General features: G+C 41.6%; 1 protein-coding gene across 3 annotated transcripts in view; it reads right to left on the reverse strand.

Moving 5' to 3' along the window:
• LOC126475361 (exportin-5) overlaps positions 1-17,057 on the reverse strand; it is a 197,251-nt gene that overhangs the window by 126,325 nt on the left and 53,869 nt on the right. For all 3 annotated transcript variants that reach the window (XM_050103176.1, XM_050103177.1, XM_050103178.1), the window contains exons 4-5: positions 15,051-15,221; positions 13,616-13,759 (exon numbers count right to left, since the gene is read on the reverse strand). In XM_050103176.1, the coding sequence (XP_049959133.1) occupies positions 13,616-13,759; positions 15,051-15,221 (315 nt within the window). The remainder of the gene's footprint in view (positions 1-13,615; positions 13,760-15,050; positions 15,222-17,057) is intronic.

Genomic DNA, 17,057 nt, shown 5'->3' on the forward strand with positions numbered 1-17,057 from the left:
GAACTACTGACAGCCTTGGGAGAGCCAGTCCTGACAAAACTCTACCATCTGGTGAGCAAGATGTATGAGACAGGTGAAATACCCTCAGATTTCCAGAAGAATATAATAATTCCAATCCCAAAGAAAGCAGGTGTTGACAGATGTGAAAATTACCAAACTATCAGTTTAATAAGTCACAGCTGCAAAATACTAATGCGGATTCTTTACAGATGAATGAAAAAACTGGTAGAAGCCGACCTCGGCGAAGATCAGTTTGGATTCCGCATAAATGTTGGAACACGTGAGGCAATACTGACCCTACGACTTATCTTAGAAAATAGATTAAGGAAAGGCAAACCTACATTTCTGGCATTTGTAGACTTGGAGAAGGCTTTTGACAATGTTGACTGGAATACTCTCTTTCAAATTCTAAAGGTGGGAGGGGTAAAATACAGGGAGCGAAAGGCTGTTTACAGTTTGTACAGAAACCAGATGGCAGTTATAAGAGTTGAGGGACATGAAAGGGAAGCAGTGGTTGGGAAAGGAGTGAGACAGGGTTGTAGCCTATCCCCGATGTTATTCAATCTGTATATTGAGCAAGCAATAAAGGAAACAAAAGAAAAGTTCGGAGTAGGTATTAAAATCCATGGAGAAGAAATAAAAACTTTAAGGTTCGCCGATGACATTGTAATTCTGTCAGAGACATCAAAGGATTTGGAAGAGCAGTTGAACGGAATGGACAGTGTCTTGAAAGGAGGATATAAGATGAACATCAACAAAAGCAAAACGAGGATAATGGAATGTAGTCGAATTAAGTCGGGTGATGCTGAGGGAATTAGATTAGGAAATGAGACACTCAAAGTAGTAAAGAAATTTTGCTATTTGGGGAGCAAAATAACTGATGATGGTCAAAGTAGAGAGGATATAAAATGTAGACTGGCAATGGCAAGGAAAGCGTTTCTGAAGAAGAGAAATTTGTTAACATCGAGTATAGATTTAAGTGTCAGGAAGCCGTTTCTGAAAGTGTTTGTGTGGAGTGTAGCCATGTATGGAAGTGAAACATGGATGATAAATAGTTTAGACAAGAAGAGAATAGAAGCTTTCGAAATGTGGTGCTACAGAAGAATGCTGAAGATTAGGTGGGTGGATCACATAACTAATGAGGAGGTATTGAATAGAATCCCCCCCCATGAACCATGGACCTTGCCGTTGGTGGGGAGGCTTGCGTGCCTCAGCGATACAGATAGCCGTACCGTAGGTGCAACCACAACGGAGGGGTATCTGTTGAGAGGCCAGACAAACGTGTGGTTCCTGAAGAGGGGCAGCAGCCTTTTCAGTAGTTGCAAGGACAACAGTCTGGATGATTGACTGATCTGGCCTTGTAACAATAACCAAAACGGCCTTGCTGTGCTGGTACTGCGAACGGCTGAAAGCAAGGGGAAACTACAGCCGTAATTTTTCCCGAGGGCATGCAGCTTTACTGTATGACTACATGATGTCCTCTTGGGTAAAATATTCCGGAGGTAAAATAGTCCCCCATTCGGATCTCCGGGCGGGGACTACTCAAGAGGATGTCGTTATCAGGAGAAAGAAAACTGGCGTTCTACGGATCGGAGTGTGGAATGTCAGATCCCTTAATCGGGCAGGTAGGTTAGAAAATTTAAAAAGGGAAATGGATAGGTTGAAGTTAGATATAGTGGGAATTAGTGAAGTCGGTGGCAGGAGGAACAAGACTTCTGGTCAGGCGACTACAGGATTATAAACACAAAATCAAATAGGGGTAATGCAGGAGTAGGTTTAATAATGAATAGGAAAATAGGAATGCGGGTAAGCTACTACAAACAGCATAGTGAACGCATTATTGTGGCCAAGATAGATACGAAGCCCACGCCTACTACAGTAGTACAAGTTTATATGCCAACTAGCTCTGCAGATCAAATGTATGATGAAATAAAAGAAATTATTCAGATTGTGAAAGGAGACGATAATTTAATAGTCATGGGTGACTGGAATTCGAGTGTAGGAAAAGGGAGAGAAGGAAACATAGTAGGCGAATATGGACTGGGGGACAGAAATGAAGGAGGAAGCCGCCTGATCGAATTTTGCACAGAGCACAACATAATCATAACTAACACTTGGTTTAAGAATCATGAAAGAAGGTTGTATACATGGAAGAACCCTGGAGATACTAAAAGGTATCAGATAGATTATATAATGGTAAGACAGAGATTTAGGAACCAGGTTTTAAATTGTAAGACATTTCCAGGGGCAGATGTGGACTCTGACCACAATCTATTGGTTATGACCTGTAGATTAAAACTGAAGAAACTGCAAAAAGGTGGGAATTTAAGGAGATGGGACCTGGATAAACTAAAAGAACCAGAGGTTGTACAGAGATTCAGGGAGAGCATAAGGGAGCAATTGACAGGAATGGGGGAAAGAAATACAGTAGAAGAAGAATGGGTAGCTTTGAGGGATGAAGTAGTGAAGGCAGCAGAGGATCAAGTAGGTAAAAAGACGAGGGCTAGTAGAAATTCTTGGGTAACAGAAGAAATATTGAATTTAATTGATGAAAGGAGAAAATATAAAAATGCAGTAAGTGAAACAGGCAAAAAGGAATACAAACGTCTCAAAAATGAGATCGACAGGAAGTGCAAAATGGCTAAGCAGGGATGGTATAGAGGACAAATGTAAGGATGTAGAGGCCTATCTCACTAGGGGTAAGATAGATACTGCCTACAGGAAAATTAAAGAGACCTTTGGAGAGAAGAGAACAACTTGTATGAATATCAAGAGCTCAGATGGAAACCCAGTTCTAAGCAAAGAAGGGAAAGCAGAAAGGTGGAAGGAGTATATAGAGGGTCTATACAAGGGCGATGTACTTGAGGACAATATTATGGAAATGGAAGAGGATGTAGAAGAAGATGAAATGGGAGATACGATACTGCGTGAAGAATTTGACAGAGCACTGAAAGACCTGAGTCGAAACAAGGCCCCCGGAGTAGACAACATTCCATTGGAACTACTGACGGCCGTGGGAGAGCCAGTCCTGACAAAACTCTACCATCTGGTGAGCAAGATGTATGAAACAGGTGAAATAACCTCAGACTTCAAGAAGAATATAATAATTCCAATCCCAAAGAAAGCAGGTGTTGACAGATGTGAAAATTACCGAACTATCAGCTTAATAAGTCACAGCTGCAAAATACTAACACGAATTCTTTACAGACGAATGGAAAAACTAGTAGAAGCCAACCTCGGGGAAGATCAGTTTGGATTCCGTAGAAACACTGGAACACGTGAGGCAATACTGACCTTACGACTTATTTTAGAAGAAAGATTAAGGAAAGGCAACCTACGTTTCTAGCATTTGTAGACTTAGAGAAAGCTTTTGACAATGTTGACTGGAATACTCTCTTTCAAATTCTAAAGGTGGCAGGGGTAAAATACAGGGAGCGAAAGGCTATTTACAATTTGTACAGAAACCAGATGGCAGTTATAAGAGTTGAGGGACATGAAAGGGAAGCAGTGGTTGGGAAGGGAGTAAGACAGGGTTGTAGCCTATCCCCGATGTTGTTCAATCTGTATATTGAGCAAGCAGTAAAGGAAACAAAAGAAAAATTCGGTGTAGGTATTAAAATTCATGGAGAAGAAATAAAAACTTTCAGGTTCGCCGATGACATTGTAAATCTGTCAGAGACAGCAAAGGACTTGGAACAGCAGTTGAATGGAATGGACAGTGTCTTGAAAGGAGGATATAAGATGAACATCAACAAAAGCAAAACAAGGATAATGGAATGTAGTCGAATTAAGTCAGGTGATACTGAGGGAATTAGATTAGGAAATGAGGCACTTAAAGTAGTAAAGGAGTTTTGCTATTTGGGGAGCAAAATAACTGATGATGGTCGAAGTAGAGAGGATACAAAATGTAGGCTGGCAATGGCAAGGAAAGCGTTTCTGAAGAAGAGAAATTTGTTAACATCCAGTATTGATTTAAGTGTCAGGAAGTCATTTCTGAAAGTATTCGTATGGAGTGTAGCCATGTATGGAAGTGAAACATGGACGATAAATAGTTTGGACAAGAAGAGAATAGAAGCTTTCGAAATGTGGTGCTACAGAAGAATGCTGAAGATTAGATGGGTAGATCACATAACTAATGAGGAAGTATTGAATAGGATTGGGGAGAAGAGAAGTTTGTGGCACAACTTGACCAGAAGAAGGGATCGGTTGGTAGGACATGTTCTGAGGCATCAAGGGATCACCAATTTAGTATTGGAGGGCAGCGTGGAGGGTAAAAATCGTAGAGGGAGACCAAGAGATGAATACACTAAGCAGATTCAGAAGGATGTAGGTTGCAGTAGGTACTGGGAGATGAAAAAGCTTGCACAGGATAGAGTAGCATGGAGAGCTGCATCAAACCAGTCTCAGGACTGAAGACCACAACAACAACATTGAATAGAATTGGGGAGAAGAGGAGTTTGTGGCACAACTTGACAAGAAGAAGGGACCGGTTGGTAGGACATGGTCTGAGGCATCAAGGTATCACAAATTTAGCGTTGGAGGGCAGCGTGGAGGGTAAAAGTCATAGAGGGAGACCAAGAGATGAATACACTAAGCAGATTCAGAAGGATGTAGGTTGCAGTAGGTACTGGGAGATGAAGAAGCTTGCACAGGATAGAGTAGCATGGAGAGCTGCATCAAACCAGTCTCAGGACTGAAGACGGAACAACAATAACAACAACAACAACAACAACAACAACAACAACATGGTTATCTGAGGTTCAGTTTGGTGTTGTACTAATTACCCTGTCTCAACACATGTTGACTTCTACTTACTTTTTATTCAATGACCAGTCACACCAACAAACAGATGGAATTGGGATAGGAAGCCCTTAGTCACCTATTCACCCATGGTCTAGGGGGAGTATCTCTGAACAGGAATCAAAATGTCCTGGGTCCTGAGTTTGAACCTAGCCACTACTTAAATTTTGAATGAAAATCATCAGTAATGGCAGACAAAGACTTTCAGCATAAGAAGCCAACTTCATTCTGCTAACAGTGTTGTCAAAGAGGGTGGAGGAGCAGACAGAGGTTCAGGGTACTCTCCTGGCCTTAGGGTTGGAAATTGCCCCTAAAAGGTGGAAGAATCAGCAATGATCTACAGCATAAGTATGCAGAAGGCAATGGAAACCACTGCATTAAAGACGAGTATGTGTATCCACTGGACAAGTGTCATGCACAATGATCTATCCACCAGCAAAAAGATTCCAAATTAGTTACCCATTTGGACCTGTAGGAGGGCTGGCAAGGAGGAGATAACCACAATCATCTTGTGGTGTTGCAGTTCTTCTTATGTCCATGCTTGCTAAGGAAATAGTATGACAACCATGAGAAAAAGATGGAATAACCAACGATGGGATAACGTTCTACAAGTTTGACCATGGAATGTCAGAAGATTGAATGTAGTAGGAAACCTAGAAAATCTGAAACGGAAAATGCAAAGGCTCAATACAAACATAGTGGCAGTCAGTGAAGTGAAATGGAAAGAAGATAAGGATGTAGGGTGATACCAACAGCAGCAAAAAATTTTATAATGGGATTAAGATTCAATGTGAAAGCGAAAATAGGAGAAAGAGTGAGCTACAGTGAACAGTTAAGTCACAGGGTTGTTCTCACCAGATTCGACAGCAAATCAATGCCGATAGCAATATTTCAGGTACACATGCCAATGTCACAAATTCAAGATAAAGTATTTAAGGATACTGAACAGGTAATTCACTATGTACAGGGAGATGAAAATCTAATAATCCTGGAGGACTGGAACACTGTTGTAAGAGAAGGAATAGAAGGAAGAGTTACGGGAGTAGGAATGAGAGAAGAGAAAGACTAATCAGATGGTAATGCAAATACTCTGTTCAAGAATCTCAAGAGGAGAAGATACACTTAGAAAATTCCTGGAGCACAGGGAGATTCCAGCTGGATTACTTCACGGTCAGATGAGAGATTCTGAAATCAGACATTGGATTGCAGGGGAATCAGGTGCAGATACAGACTCAGATCACATTTTAACAACATTTAACAGTAAGCTGAAGTTTAAGAGAACCATATCAAAGAATCGGTGTGGAAGGAAGTAGGATACTGAAGTACTGAGGAATGATGAGATGTATTTGTAATTTGCTAAGAATGTGGATACTGTGGCAAGTAATACCAGAGTACGCAGTTCATGTGAAAAATAGTGGACATCACTAAAAAGCACAATCACAAATGCTGCACAGGCAAACATACGTACAAGGAAAGCAGCAGCGAAGAAACCTTGGGTAACAGAGAAAATACTGCAATCACTCGATGAAAGAAGAAACTACAAAAATGTTCACATAAAGACAGGAATACAGGAATATAAACCCCTTAGAGATGAAATAAATAGGAAGTGCAAAGCAGTCAAGGCAAAATGACTGCAGCAAAGATTTAAAGAAACTGTGAAAAAAATTATCATTGGGAAGACTGAATCAGCAGGTAAAAATGTCAAAACATCCTTCAATGAAATTAAAAGTGCAGGTAGTAACATAAAGAGCGTGATGGGAATTACACCGTTAAATGCAAAGGAGACAGCAGATGAGGGAAAGAGTACATTGAAGACCTCTATGAAGGAGGGCAACTTGTCTGATGATGTGATAGAAGAAGAATTTGGAATCAATATGAGAGACAGAGTGGATCCAGTATTAGAATCAGATTTTGAAAGAGCTCTGGAAGACTTGAGATCAAATAAGGCAGAAGGGATAAATAACATTTCTTCAGAATTTCTAAAATCACGGAGGGGAGGGGGGAAGTGGCAGCCAAGTAACTATTCAAGTTGATGTGCAGAACCTGTAAGAGTCGCAACACACCATCAGACTTTCGGAAAAACATCATCCACATAGTTCCAATGATAGCAGGGGCATGTACATGCAAGAACTGTCCAACAATCAGCTTAACAACTAACACATTCATGATGCTGACATGAAAAGCATTTATAAGAATGGAAAAGAAAACAGAAGAGCTATTAGATGACGATCGATTTGGTTTTAGGGAAGATAACTGCACCAGAGAGACAAGTCTGACACTGCACTTGATACTGGAAGCAGGACTGAAGAAAAATTGAGACAAGCTCATACCATCTGTCGACTATAAAAAATAGTGCAATATGTTTGAAATTCTGAGAAAAATAGAGGTATGCTAGAGTGGTAGATGCTTAGTGTCCAATTTGTAAAAGAACCAATAGGGAACATGTAAGATTGGAAGACCAATAATGAAGTGCTCGGATTAAAAATGCTGAAGACAGAGATGCTGATTTTCACCCCCACTGTTCAATCTACACATTGAAGAAGCAATGACAGAAGTACAAGAAAGATTCAAGAGTGGGATTAAAATTCAAGGTCAAAGGATATCAATGATAAGATTCACTGATGACTTTGCTATCCTCAGTGAAAGTGAAAACTGCAATATCTACCGAATGAAATGTATAGTGCAATGAGTACAGAACATGGACTGAGAGTAAACCAGAAAAAGACTAAACTAATAAGAGGTAGGAGAAGTAGTAACAGTGAGAAACTTAACAACACAATGGGTTATCGTGAAGTGGATGAATTTAAAGAATTCTGCTACCTTGGAAGCAAAATAACCCATGACCAATGAAGCAAGGAGGACATAAATGGCAAACTAGGACAGCCAAAGAGGGCATTCCTGGCCAAGAGAAGTCTACATATATACATGATATTTTTGTTATCTGGGCTCATTACCGTGACAATCTGTGCAGCTTTCTTGATTATCTCAATTCAACCTACCTAATTTGTGCACGTCGTTGTTTACCAACCCAAGTTCACCACAGGATCAACATAGCTCAGCTTTAACCAACACTTTTTCGACTTTTTTCATGCCAGATCTCCAATTGCTTTCTAGTTCACCTTTATCTCTCCCCATATATTTTTATTTTCATTTTCATTTCAGCCTCAGGGTTACACTTTCCACCTTCTAATACCATGTCACCCTCACAACATCCCCACAACGACCCCATTAAGTTTTATTTACATTCCCTCCGCAAACATGCCTTCGCCCTAGCCAGATTACGCTCCCATATTTTATTTACTCAGGCTTGTCTGACATTTGGCATTACCCCCAAAGGACTCACACTTAAAAGTTCCCATCTCTGGCTGTAACCCTTCTTTCCATCAGTCCCTATACCAGTTCCAAACTGAACAATCCACAGCCCTCACTCACCTAATCCTTCACCTACACATCAATTCAGCCAATGAACACACCCGTCAACTCCTATCCTTAATAAAAGTCCTCAATCTTTCCTCTCCCACATCCACACCGGCTGTTCAGAGCATCCTCCTACAGGCCAACCGCAAATTAGAACAGCATGCCACCCTCCACCTCAAAAAACTATCCAATCTCCTGGTTTCCCACCTCCGGAAAGGCAACTCATTTACCGTCCACAACCTTTCCAGCAAACCTCAACCTCCTCTCATTGCACACAGACCCAGTCTCTCCCATCTACTCAATCTCCCACTTCCAGCTCCACTCGCCCCCAAACCTCAAAATTCTAATCAACACAATCTGGAACCACAACACCCTAATTCAGTAGTTAACCTTTCCTCCAAACCTCTCTCCCAATCCGAAACCTCTGTCCTATCCAAAGGCCTCAACTTCAGCCCTACTCCCAGATTCAACCAAACAGCCCTCGTCAAAGATTTACTGTCCTACACTAGTACTCTCCGCTCGAAATATCACTTTGCCACGAAGAAAGATAATCCTAATACTACTCCTAATTATCCAACTCCCCAAGACACTATCCAAATTGAACCCTGCCTGGAACAGTTCCGTCCTCCGTCACAGCGGGACCCACCTCCTCTTCCTCAAAATACCCTCTCCAAACCTTCCAGGAATTTCTCACTTCCAGCCTTGCCTCTCAATCCTTCTTGAAAAACCTTAATCCTACTCCCAATATCACCACTGCTGAAGACCAGGCTATCCATGATCTGAAGGCTGACCGATCCATCGTCATTCTTCCGGCAGACAAGGGTTCCACGACCGTGGTACTTGATTGTCGGGAGTATGTGGCTGAGGGACTGCGTCAGCTTTCAGACAACACTACATACAAAGTTTGCCAAGGTAATCCCACTCCTGATGTCCAGGCGGAGCTTCAAGGAATCCTCAGAATCTTAGGCCCCCTACAAAACCTTTCACCTGACTCAATCAACCTCTTGACCCCACTGACACCCCGCACCCCTACCTTCTACCTACTTCCTACCATCCCGGCCGCCCCATTGTAGCTGGTTACCAAGCCCCCACAGAGCGTATCTCTGCATACATAGATCAACACCTTCAACCCATTACATGCAGTCTCCCTTCATCAAAGACCACTTTCTCGAACCGAACACCTGGAATCCTTACCCAATCTGTTACCCCCGGAAGCCATCCTTGTAACCATTGATGCCACTTACTTATACACAAATATTCCGCACGTCCAGGGCCTCGCTGCGATGGAGCACTTCCTTTCACGCCAATCACCTGCCACCCTACCTAAAACCTCTTTCCTCATTACCTTAGCCAGTTTCATCCTGACTCACAACTTCTTCACTTTCGAAGGCCAGACATACCAATAATTAAAGGGAACAGCCATGGGTACCAGGATGGCCCCCTCGTACGCCAACCTATTTATGGGTCGCTTAGAGGAAGCCTTCTTGGTTACCCAGGCCTGCCAACCCAAAGTTTAGAACAGATTTATTGATGACATCTTCATGATCTGGACTCACAGTGAAGAAGAACTCCAGAATTTCCTCTCCAACCTCAACTCCTTTGGTTCCATCAGATTCACCTGGTCCTACTCCAAATCCCATGCCACTTTCCTTGACATTGACCTCCACCTGTCCAATGGCCAGCTTCACACGTCCGTCCACATCAAACCCACCAACAAGCAACAGTACCTCCATTATGACAGCTGCCACCCATTCCATATCAAACGGTCCCTTCCCTACAGCCTAGGTCTTCGTGGCAAATGAATCTGCTCCAATCCAGAATCCCTGAACCATTACACCAACAACCTGAAAACAGCTTTTGCATCCCACAACTACCCTCCCGACCTGGTACAGAAGCAAATAACCAGACCCACTTCCTCATCCCCTCAAACCCAGAACCTCCCACAGAAGAACACCAAAAGTGCCCCACTTGTGACAGGATACTTTCTGGGACTGGATCAGACTCTGAATGTGGCTCTCCAGCAGGGACACGACTTCCTCAAATCCTGCCCTGAAATGAGATCCATCCTTCATGAAATCCTCCCCACTCCACCAAGAGTGTCTTTCCGCCGTCCAGCTAACCTTCGTAACCTCTTGGTTCATCCCTATGAAATCCCCAAACCACCTTCCCTACCCTCTGGCTCCTACCCTTGTAACTGCCCCCGGTGTAAAACCTGTCCCATGCACCCTCCCACCACCACCTACTCCAGTCCTGTAACCCGGAAGGTGTACACGATCAAAGGCAGAGCCACGTGTAAAAGCACCCACGTGATTTACCAACTGACCTGCCTACACTGTGAAGCTTTCTATGTGGGAATGACCAGCAACAAATTGTCCATTCGCATGAATGGACACAGGCAGACAGTGTTTGTCGGTAATGAGGATCACCCTGTGGCTAAACATGCCTTGGTGCACGGCCAGCACATCTTGGCACAGTGTTACACCGTCCGGGTTATCTGGATACTTCCCACTAACACCAACCTATAAGAACTCCGGAGATGGGAACTTCCCCTTCAGTATATCCTCTCTTCCCGTTACCCACCAGGCCTCAACCTCCGCTAATTTCAAGTTGCCGCCACTCATACCTCACCTGTCATTCAACAACATCTTTGCCTCTGTACTTCCGCCTCGACTGACATCTCTGCCCAAACTCTTTGCCTTTACAAATGTCTGCTTGTGTCTGTATATGTGCGGATGGATATGTGTGTGTGTGCGCGCGAGTGTATACCTGTCCTTTTCTCCCCGTAAGATAAGTCTTTCCGCTCCCAGGATTGGAATGACTCCTTACCCTCTCCCTTAAAACCCGCATCCTTTCGTCTTTCCCTCTCCTTCCCTCCTTCCTGATGAAGCAACCATGGGTTGCGAAAGCTTGAATTTTGTGTGTGTGTGTTTGTGTTTGTTTGTGTGTCTATCAACATACCAACGCTTTCGTTTGGTGAGTTACATCATCTTTGGTTTTAGATATATTTTTCCCACGTGGAATGTTTCCCTCTATTATATTCATACCTAAGCATTAGTTTCATTATGAAGGTGGCAAAGGATGGTTGCCATCTGGTCCTTGGTGAGTTAGTATGGAGGAAGACTGATAGTACACGGAGGACAAAAAAGGTGGTGCCTAAATCTTGTGCTTTTTGGGCTTCTGCAGGTAGCACTTTGAATACGACTGGTCACATTCTGAGGAAACACGAAATGAAGTGGATTTTTCACATACCACCTAAGACTGAGGTCCTTTTAGGATCTGCAAAGGATAATCTATGTTTGCGTAAATTGGGTGTCTACTGTACATTATGCAACTGTGGTATGTCATAAATTGGTCAGACAAGGGGACTATGGAAAACATGTGTTTGAGCATATATGTCACACAAAATTACCGGTGAGCAAATCTCCAACCGCAGAACAGTGCCTTGGTATGAGTCATCTGATGGAATATAACAAGTCAGAAGTTCTTGCGCACAAATTCAGTTACTGGGATTGTGTTATTAAGGAAGTTGTTGAATTTTTGCTTAAATTCTGCCTGGAAAACTGTTCTCTCCATGATCAAACAACAGAGGGACAAAGTTAACATTACTTATTCACCTGCTGTTAATTAATATTTCACAATCAATAACATCTGACATTGGTTATCTCTGGTTGTGTGGTGACACTAGCTGTTTACAGTGTGCACTGTCTTGCTGTGAACACTGCCTTTTGGGTGCTGGTTGGCCTAGTCCCATCCACTGAAGGCTTAAGTTGCTATGTATTATGATTTCTTGATTCCGCTGAGCCTCAAAAACAAGGTGGTGTTAACCGCCAAAATACAGGCTGTTATTAAGGCCGTTAAGCAGATGGATTCCTGTAAATTATTTGAACATTTCTCATTTTATTTTAAAATGGAGTTTGCAATGAAACAGAGTTGAATAATCATCTGGAACAATCGCTGAGTTTGATTTGTGGAAAACTGGATGAAAAGTTCGTGAAGCTTTGTCATAATGCACAGACGTCCACGTATTTCTCATGTAACGATAACATTTTCAAGCAAAATGGTGGAGTGATTATGGGTAGTCCTTTATTGCCAATCTGTTTATGGAGAACTTCGAGGATAGGACACTGAGAACTTCAACTTTACAACCAAAATGCTTCTGGAGACATATAGACGATACTTTTTTCGCCTGGCCTCACGGAAGTGATGTTCTCAACAGATTTTAGGATCACTTCAACTGTTTTCATCCCAGTATTAAATTTATCATAGAGGTTTAAAGTGATGGGACATTGCCATTTTTGGAAGTAATCCTTTATAAAAAACGAGATGGAGATCTCGGACAATGTATTCACCAAAAGCCAATAGACACAGGTTGGTTTTGGCATGCTAAGAGTTGCCATCCAGCATACCACTGCAATGGCATCCTTAAGATTCTGGTATGCAGAGTATATGCCACTTCGAATAAGTAGAGTTTAACCCAAGAACTTGTACATTTGACAGGTGTTTTCAAGAAAAACAGATACTCTGAGAAGCAGACTCATCAGACTATGGAGTCTGGATCATCCCCAGAGGTGCATGAAGAGGAGCATAGATCTGTGGCCTTTATTCCTTATGCTGGAGGCATATCTTTTAAGACTGGAAAAATTGTAATGAGTTTTAATTTTATGAGTGTGTTCCATCCATCTTCCATTAGGGCACTACTCAGCTCTATAAAAGTTAATTTGGGGCTTAGGAAGCCTGGCGTGTATAAAATTCTTTGTCAACATGGAAAGGCTTATATCGGCTGTTTGATTCCCACAGATCAGGACAGGTGCACGGAATACGGCAAGCATACGAGACTACAACACCCGGAAAAATCAGAAGTTGCAGAACATCAGCTGTTCAATTCCCGCAGTTCGGGATAGGTGTCATGGAACACAGCCAGCAAACAAGGCTACAACACCCATAAAAATCAGCAGTTGCAGAACATCGCCTAAACGAGGGACATGGGATGAAATTTGTCGAGGCTGTGGTAGTCACCAACATTTCAGATTTTTGGAAAAGTGTTTATAAAGAGGCAGTTGAAATTAGGTTGGCAGATATTTGATTAAGAAAGACCCTGGTTTTCCTTACTATCCCACATTAAAACACAATGTTCTTCAGCGTGGCTAGCCCAAGTGTTTGAAAAAAGTCTCCGAGTGCAATATATCATTACTGGCAATGTTCTGCTAAGGGCAGAGCCACCAGCCCAGTCTCAGAGGGTAGCAACTGTGATGGGTGGCACATGTTCAGTGTTCAGTAGAAAGTCTATATAGGAGAAGCATTCTCCTGAAGATGGCAGACAGATGGATCACTGAAATATTGAATAATGTTGATTTTAGGATCCAGCAGCAAACCTGGGAAGACTGTTGAAGTGTCTCACCTGCAAAAGGCATTCTGCAGCTGCATTCTGGAAGCTCTCCTGGTCAAGCAGCAGACAAAGTATTTGTAGCAGACGTCCATTATCAGCCATAATGTGAGATATTGACACCCATTCCACAAATCCCGTCAGTGTGAGGAGAACTACCTGAAGTAAAAAAAAAAAGAACAATAGTTAACATTAACAAAACTATTTTGTGCCTACTGTATAAATGAGTATGATATTCAGATGTCAAAGAAGGAAAAGAAAGAAACAAAAATGGAACCAGACTACTTGACATAGTAGTCTAGATTACTTACTGAAGTCCTGCACACAACAATGGAATTGTTGATCTGGCTGGAGACATGAACACAAAATCAATTACACAGAGAAAAATGTGGATATGAGTAGAATGCCCCTGTTTCATATAAACATACTGTGTCATTTCCACACAGTCAGTGGATCTGCTATTTTATGGCTGTAGTTTTATATAACTGCCCTAAGAGCATTGACCTGTTGTTGAGCCAATCCATAAATAAGTAAAGTATTAGAAAAGGAAGGGAGTCAACAAACATCTGTTCCCACTCATGAATTTTCCTCTTGTAATGTAAGTTACTGAAAACATTAACACTGTAGTACATTCCCTCTATTCCTTACCACACAGGCAAAGGAATTCAAAAACTAAAAAACTTTTGAAAAGTACGACAATGGCTTTATGGAAATAACTTTCTTCTTCTTCTTCTTCTTCTTCTTCTTCTTGCAACCAAGTCACTGGATATCTTCTTTGTCTTTCCATTTTTCTACTTTGGGAGGCTATTCTTCTTCCAACCATAGAATGTCACTTTTCTCAATCTCTTGAGTCTTTTGGGCAGTGACTAATGATTTTCATACCTTTGAAAGGGACACCCTGCCATCTCTGCTTAGACTGTCCGCATAGTCACTTGCCATTTGTTTATACACTGTACATAGTTTTGACCATAGGAGAAGATACTGCTCTCAGAATGTGTCCATGTCAGTCTTCCGTCACTTTCTTTATAATGGGAGTTATACCAGATATCTGCCAGACAGGAAAATGACCATTATCAATAGAGCATCTGGATTTCCACAGCATGGAGATCACTTCCAGTGGTCACTGTTTAGTCCAGAAGTTTGTGCCATACAGTGCTACAGGGCCAATTCCAGTCTTGTACCTTGGGCATTCAAATATATTTGTTTCTCACAAAGCAACCTCATGAATTTCCATGTATGACTTAGCACATTGGACAGGCTGTATATCTGGGTTCTTCTACGTGAGGAGAAAGTAATCCACTATGATGAGAAAACATTCACAAATTGGCAAAGCAGTCTTAAATGTGAGTGAGCACTGGTGAAATTATAGTCTGCTATTACTTCATTTGCAGAACATCAGGCAAATAACTGACTTCATTTACAATTAATTTGTAGTAAATTATTAAATTACCTGCACAACTCTTCCATGAGATGCCGCTTCTTGTATTTTTCCACTATCTGTGAGTGATTTAAATTCTTGGCAATGTTCCACAGTTAATTTCAAGAAAAATGTAAATATATCACCCATGTTTGTAGTTAACGCTTGATACAGGTCTTTCCTCCTCTGATTGGACTCCAGTGTCTGGAAAATGTAATTTGCACAATATTCTATAGCAACAAGCTATTTTTAAAAGCAGTCAAGATACATGTGAATGAAAAATTCTGGAGAAGCCTTTCACTGAGACACTACTATTCACAAACAGTTCTGTGGAACCATTACAGCCCATTATTTAATGCATGAGAACAGAAACCTATGGTTTTACAATTTCTTTACACTTTAGTTTAATAGCAGGACAGACAAACACACACTAATGTGCAGAGAACAAAAACCACGGGGCATACAACAACAAGTGAACATATGTGGTGTATGAATATATCAGCATGCACAACGCAAATGACTGAAGAACAAAACGACATAGGATTCCTCAAAAATTTTAAAAATAATGGGATAAACACACATTATCTCTTTCGAGTAACTGAGGTACTGTTTGTCTTTACAACTTAGCCATGGAGTTATATATGCATTAAGAGTGAAAATGTACACACACACACACACACACACACACACACACACACATACTCACACACACACAGTTTTCTTTGGGAGAAGGGCAACTTTATGGTCAGTTGTTGTCCCATTACAGTTGAATGGTACCACAACCATATAGAGGATTTTTTGTTTAGGATACATGAGTGCAAGGCCATCAGTGTCCATGCTTTTTTTCCTACCAGGTAAGTATGATTAAAAAGATAGGAGCCTAGACAGCCTGAAAACACTTGTCTCCCTGTTAAAGATAATGTAAAGCAGGCCACTGCTAAGATAAATTACTGCCCTTTTATCGTAAAATGGGAGTAATGCAGCCTAACTGTGGCAAACTAAAACTGGGATGCCACAAGCACCAGATGCTTACAGGTGCTCTAACTACAAGAGTCACATGTCATTGGCCAGTCATTTTCTTCTTTGCGTTAAAGTCACTTCTTTTCATCTGTTTGACTGGAGGGATGTTTGTCATGCCAATGACTGGAGGGATGTTTGTCATGGCAATTACTGGAGGGATGTCTGTCATGGCAAAGCTTTAAATTGCCATGACTTCCAATTTGCAATTCCAGCAACTCGTCATCGCACTGGTACATGACTTTTCTCCCCATGAATGAGGTAGATCATCCTCAGCAGGTTGTTGTTAATTTGAGGGGAGGGAGGGGGGGGGGGGACAGCATCCTAGACAGGTTGTGACTAATTAGGAGCAGAGGACAGTATCTAAAATCTTAAAATATTTCAACGTATTTTCTGAATTAATCATTACACACCTGGAAACATCTCATATTCAACTGCATACTGTTTGCTATGTTGAGATGTTTAACACTTTCAACATCACAAGATGCTGAGATTCTCAAACAATGCATCAGATGATGCCATTGTAAATTCAAAATGTTTTGATTGGGTACTTACATGTCAGCTTTAGTTAATGATGTAGACTGCTAAATTAAAACAATAGGAGGACCCCATTTGTATCATGACCAATCACTGTGCCTGAAGGCACCGAAGCTGAAGACAACTGCTTCATTATTTCCATGTTTAAATGCCTCAATTTTATTTTGCTTCTCTGCAATTTATGTATGACCACAGGGTAAGTCAGATGTGTGGCATCTCCTGCCAACAATCACTACTAACTGCTACAGTGAAGTGCTTCAATGACACCATTTCACAATATCCGAGAGCCACAGAAACATTGCAATATTGTCTACCCCAGGATACAATTCTGAACGAATACAATAACGAATCCTGATGTTTATATTTCCATGCATTGTGTTATCTTTGTCCTGTAGCAGCTGAAAAACTAATGAAATGGAGTGAAATGACAATATGGCACTGATGACCTGGAGTCTCCACCTGGGGAAGTTCAGCCGTTACACGTCT

The sequence above is a fragment of the Schistocerca serialis genome, chromosome 4 (genome assembly GCF_023864345.2).
Source record: "Schistocerca serialis cubense isolate TAMUIC-IGC-003099 chromosome 4, iqSchSeri2.2, whole genome shotgun sequence".
In the NCBI taxonomy this organism is placed as follows: Eukaryota; Metazoa; Arthropoda; class Insecta; order Orthoptera; family Acrididae; genus Schistocerca; species Schistocerca serialis.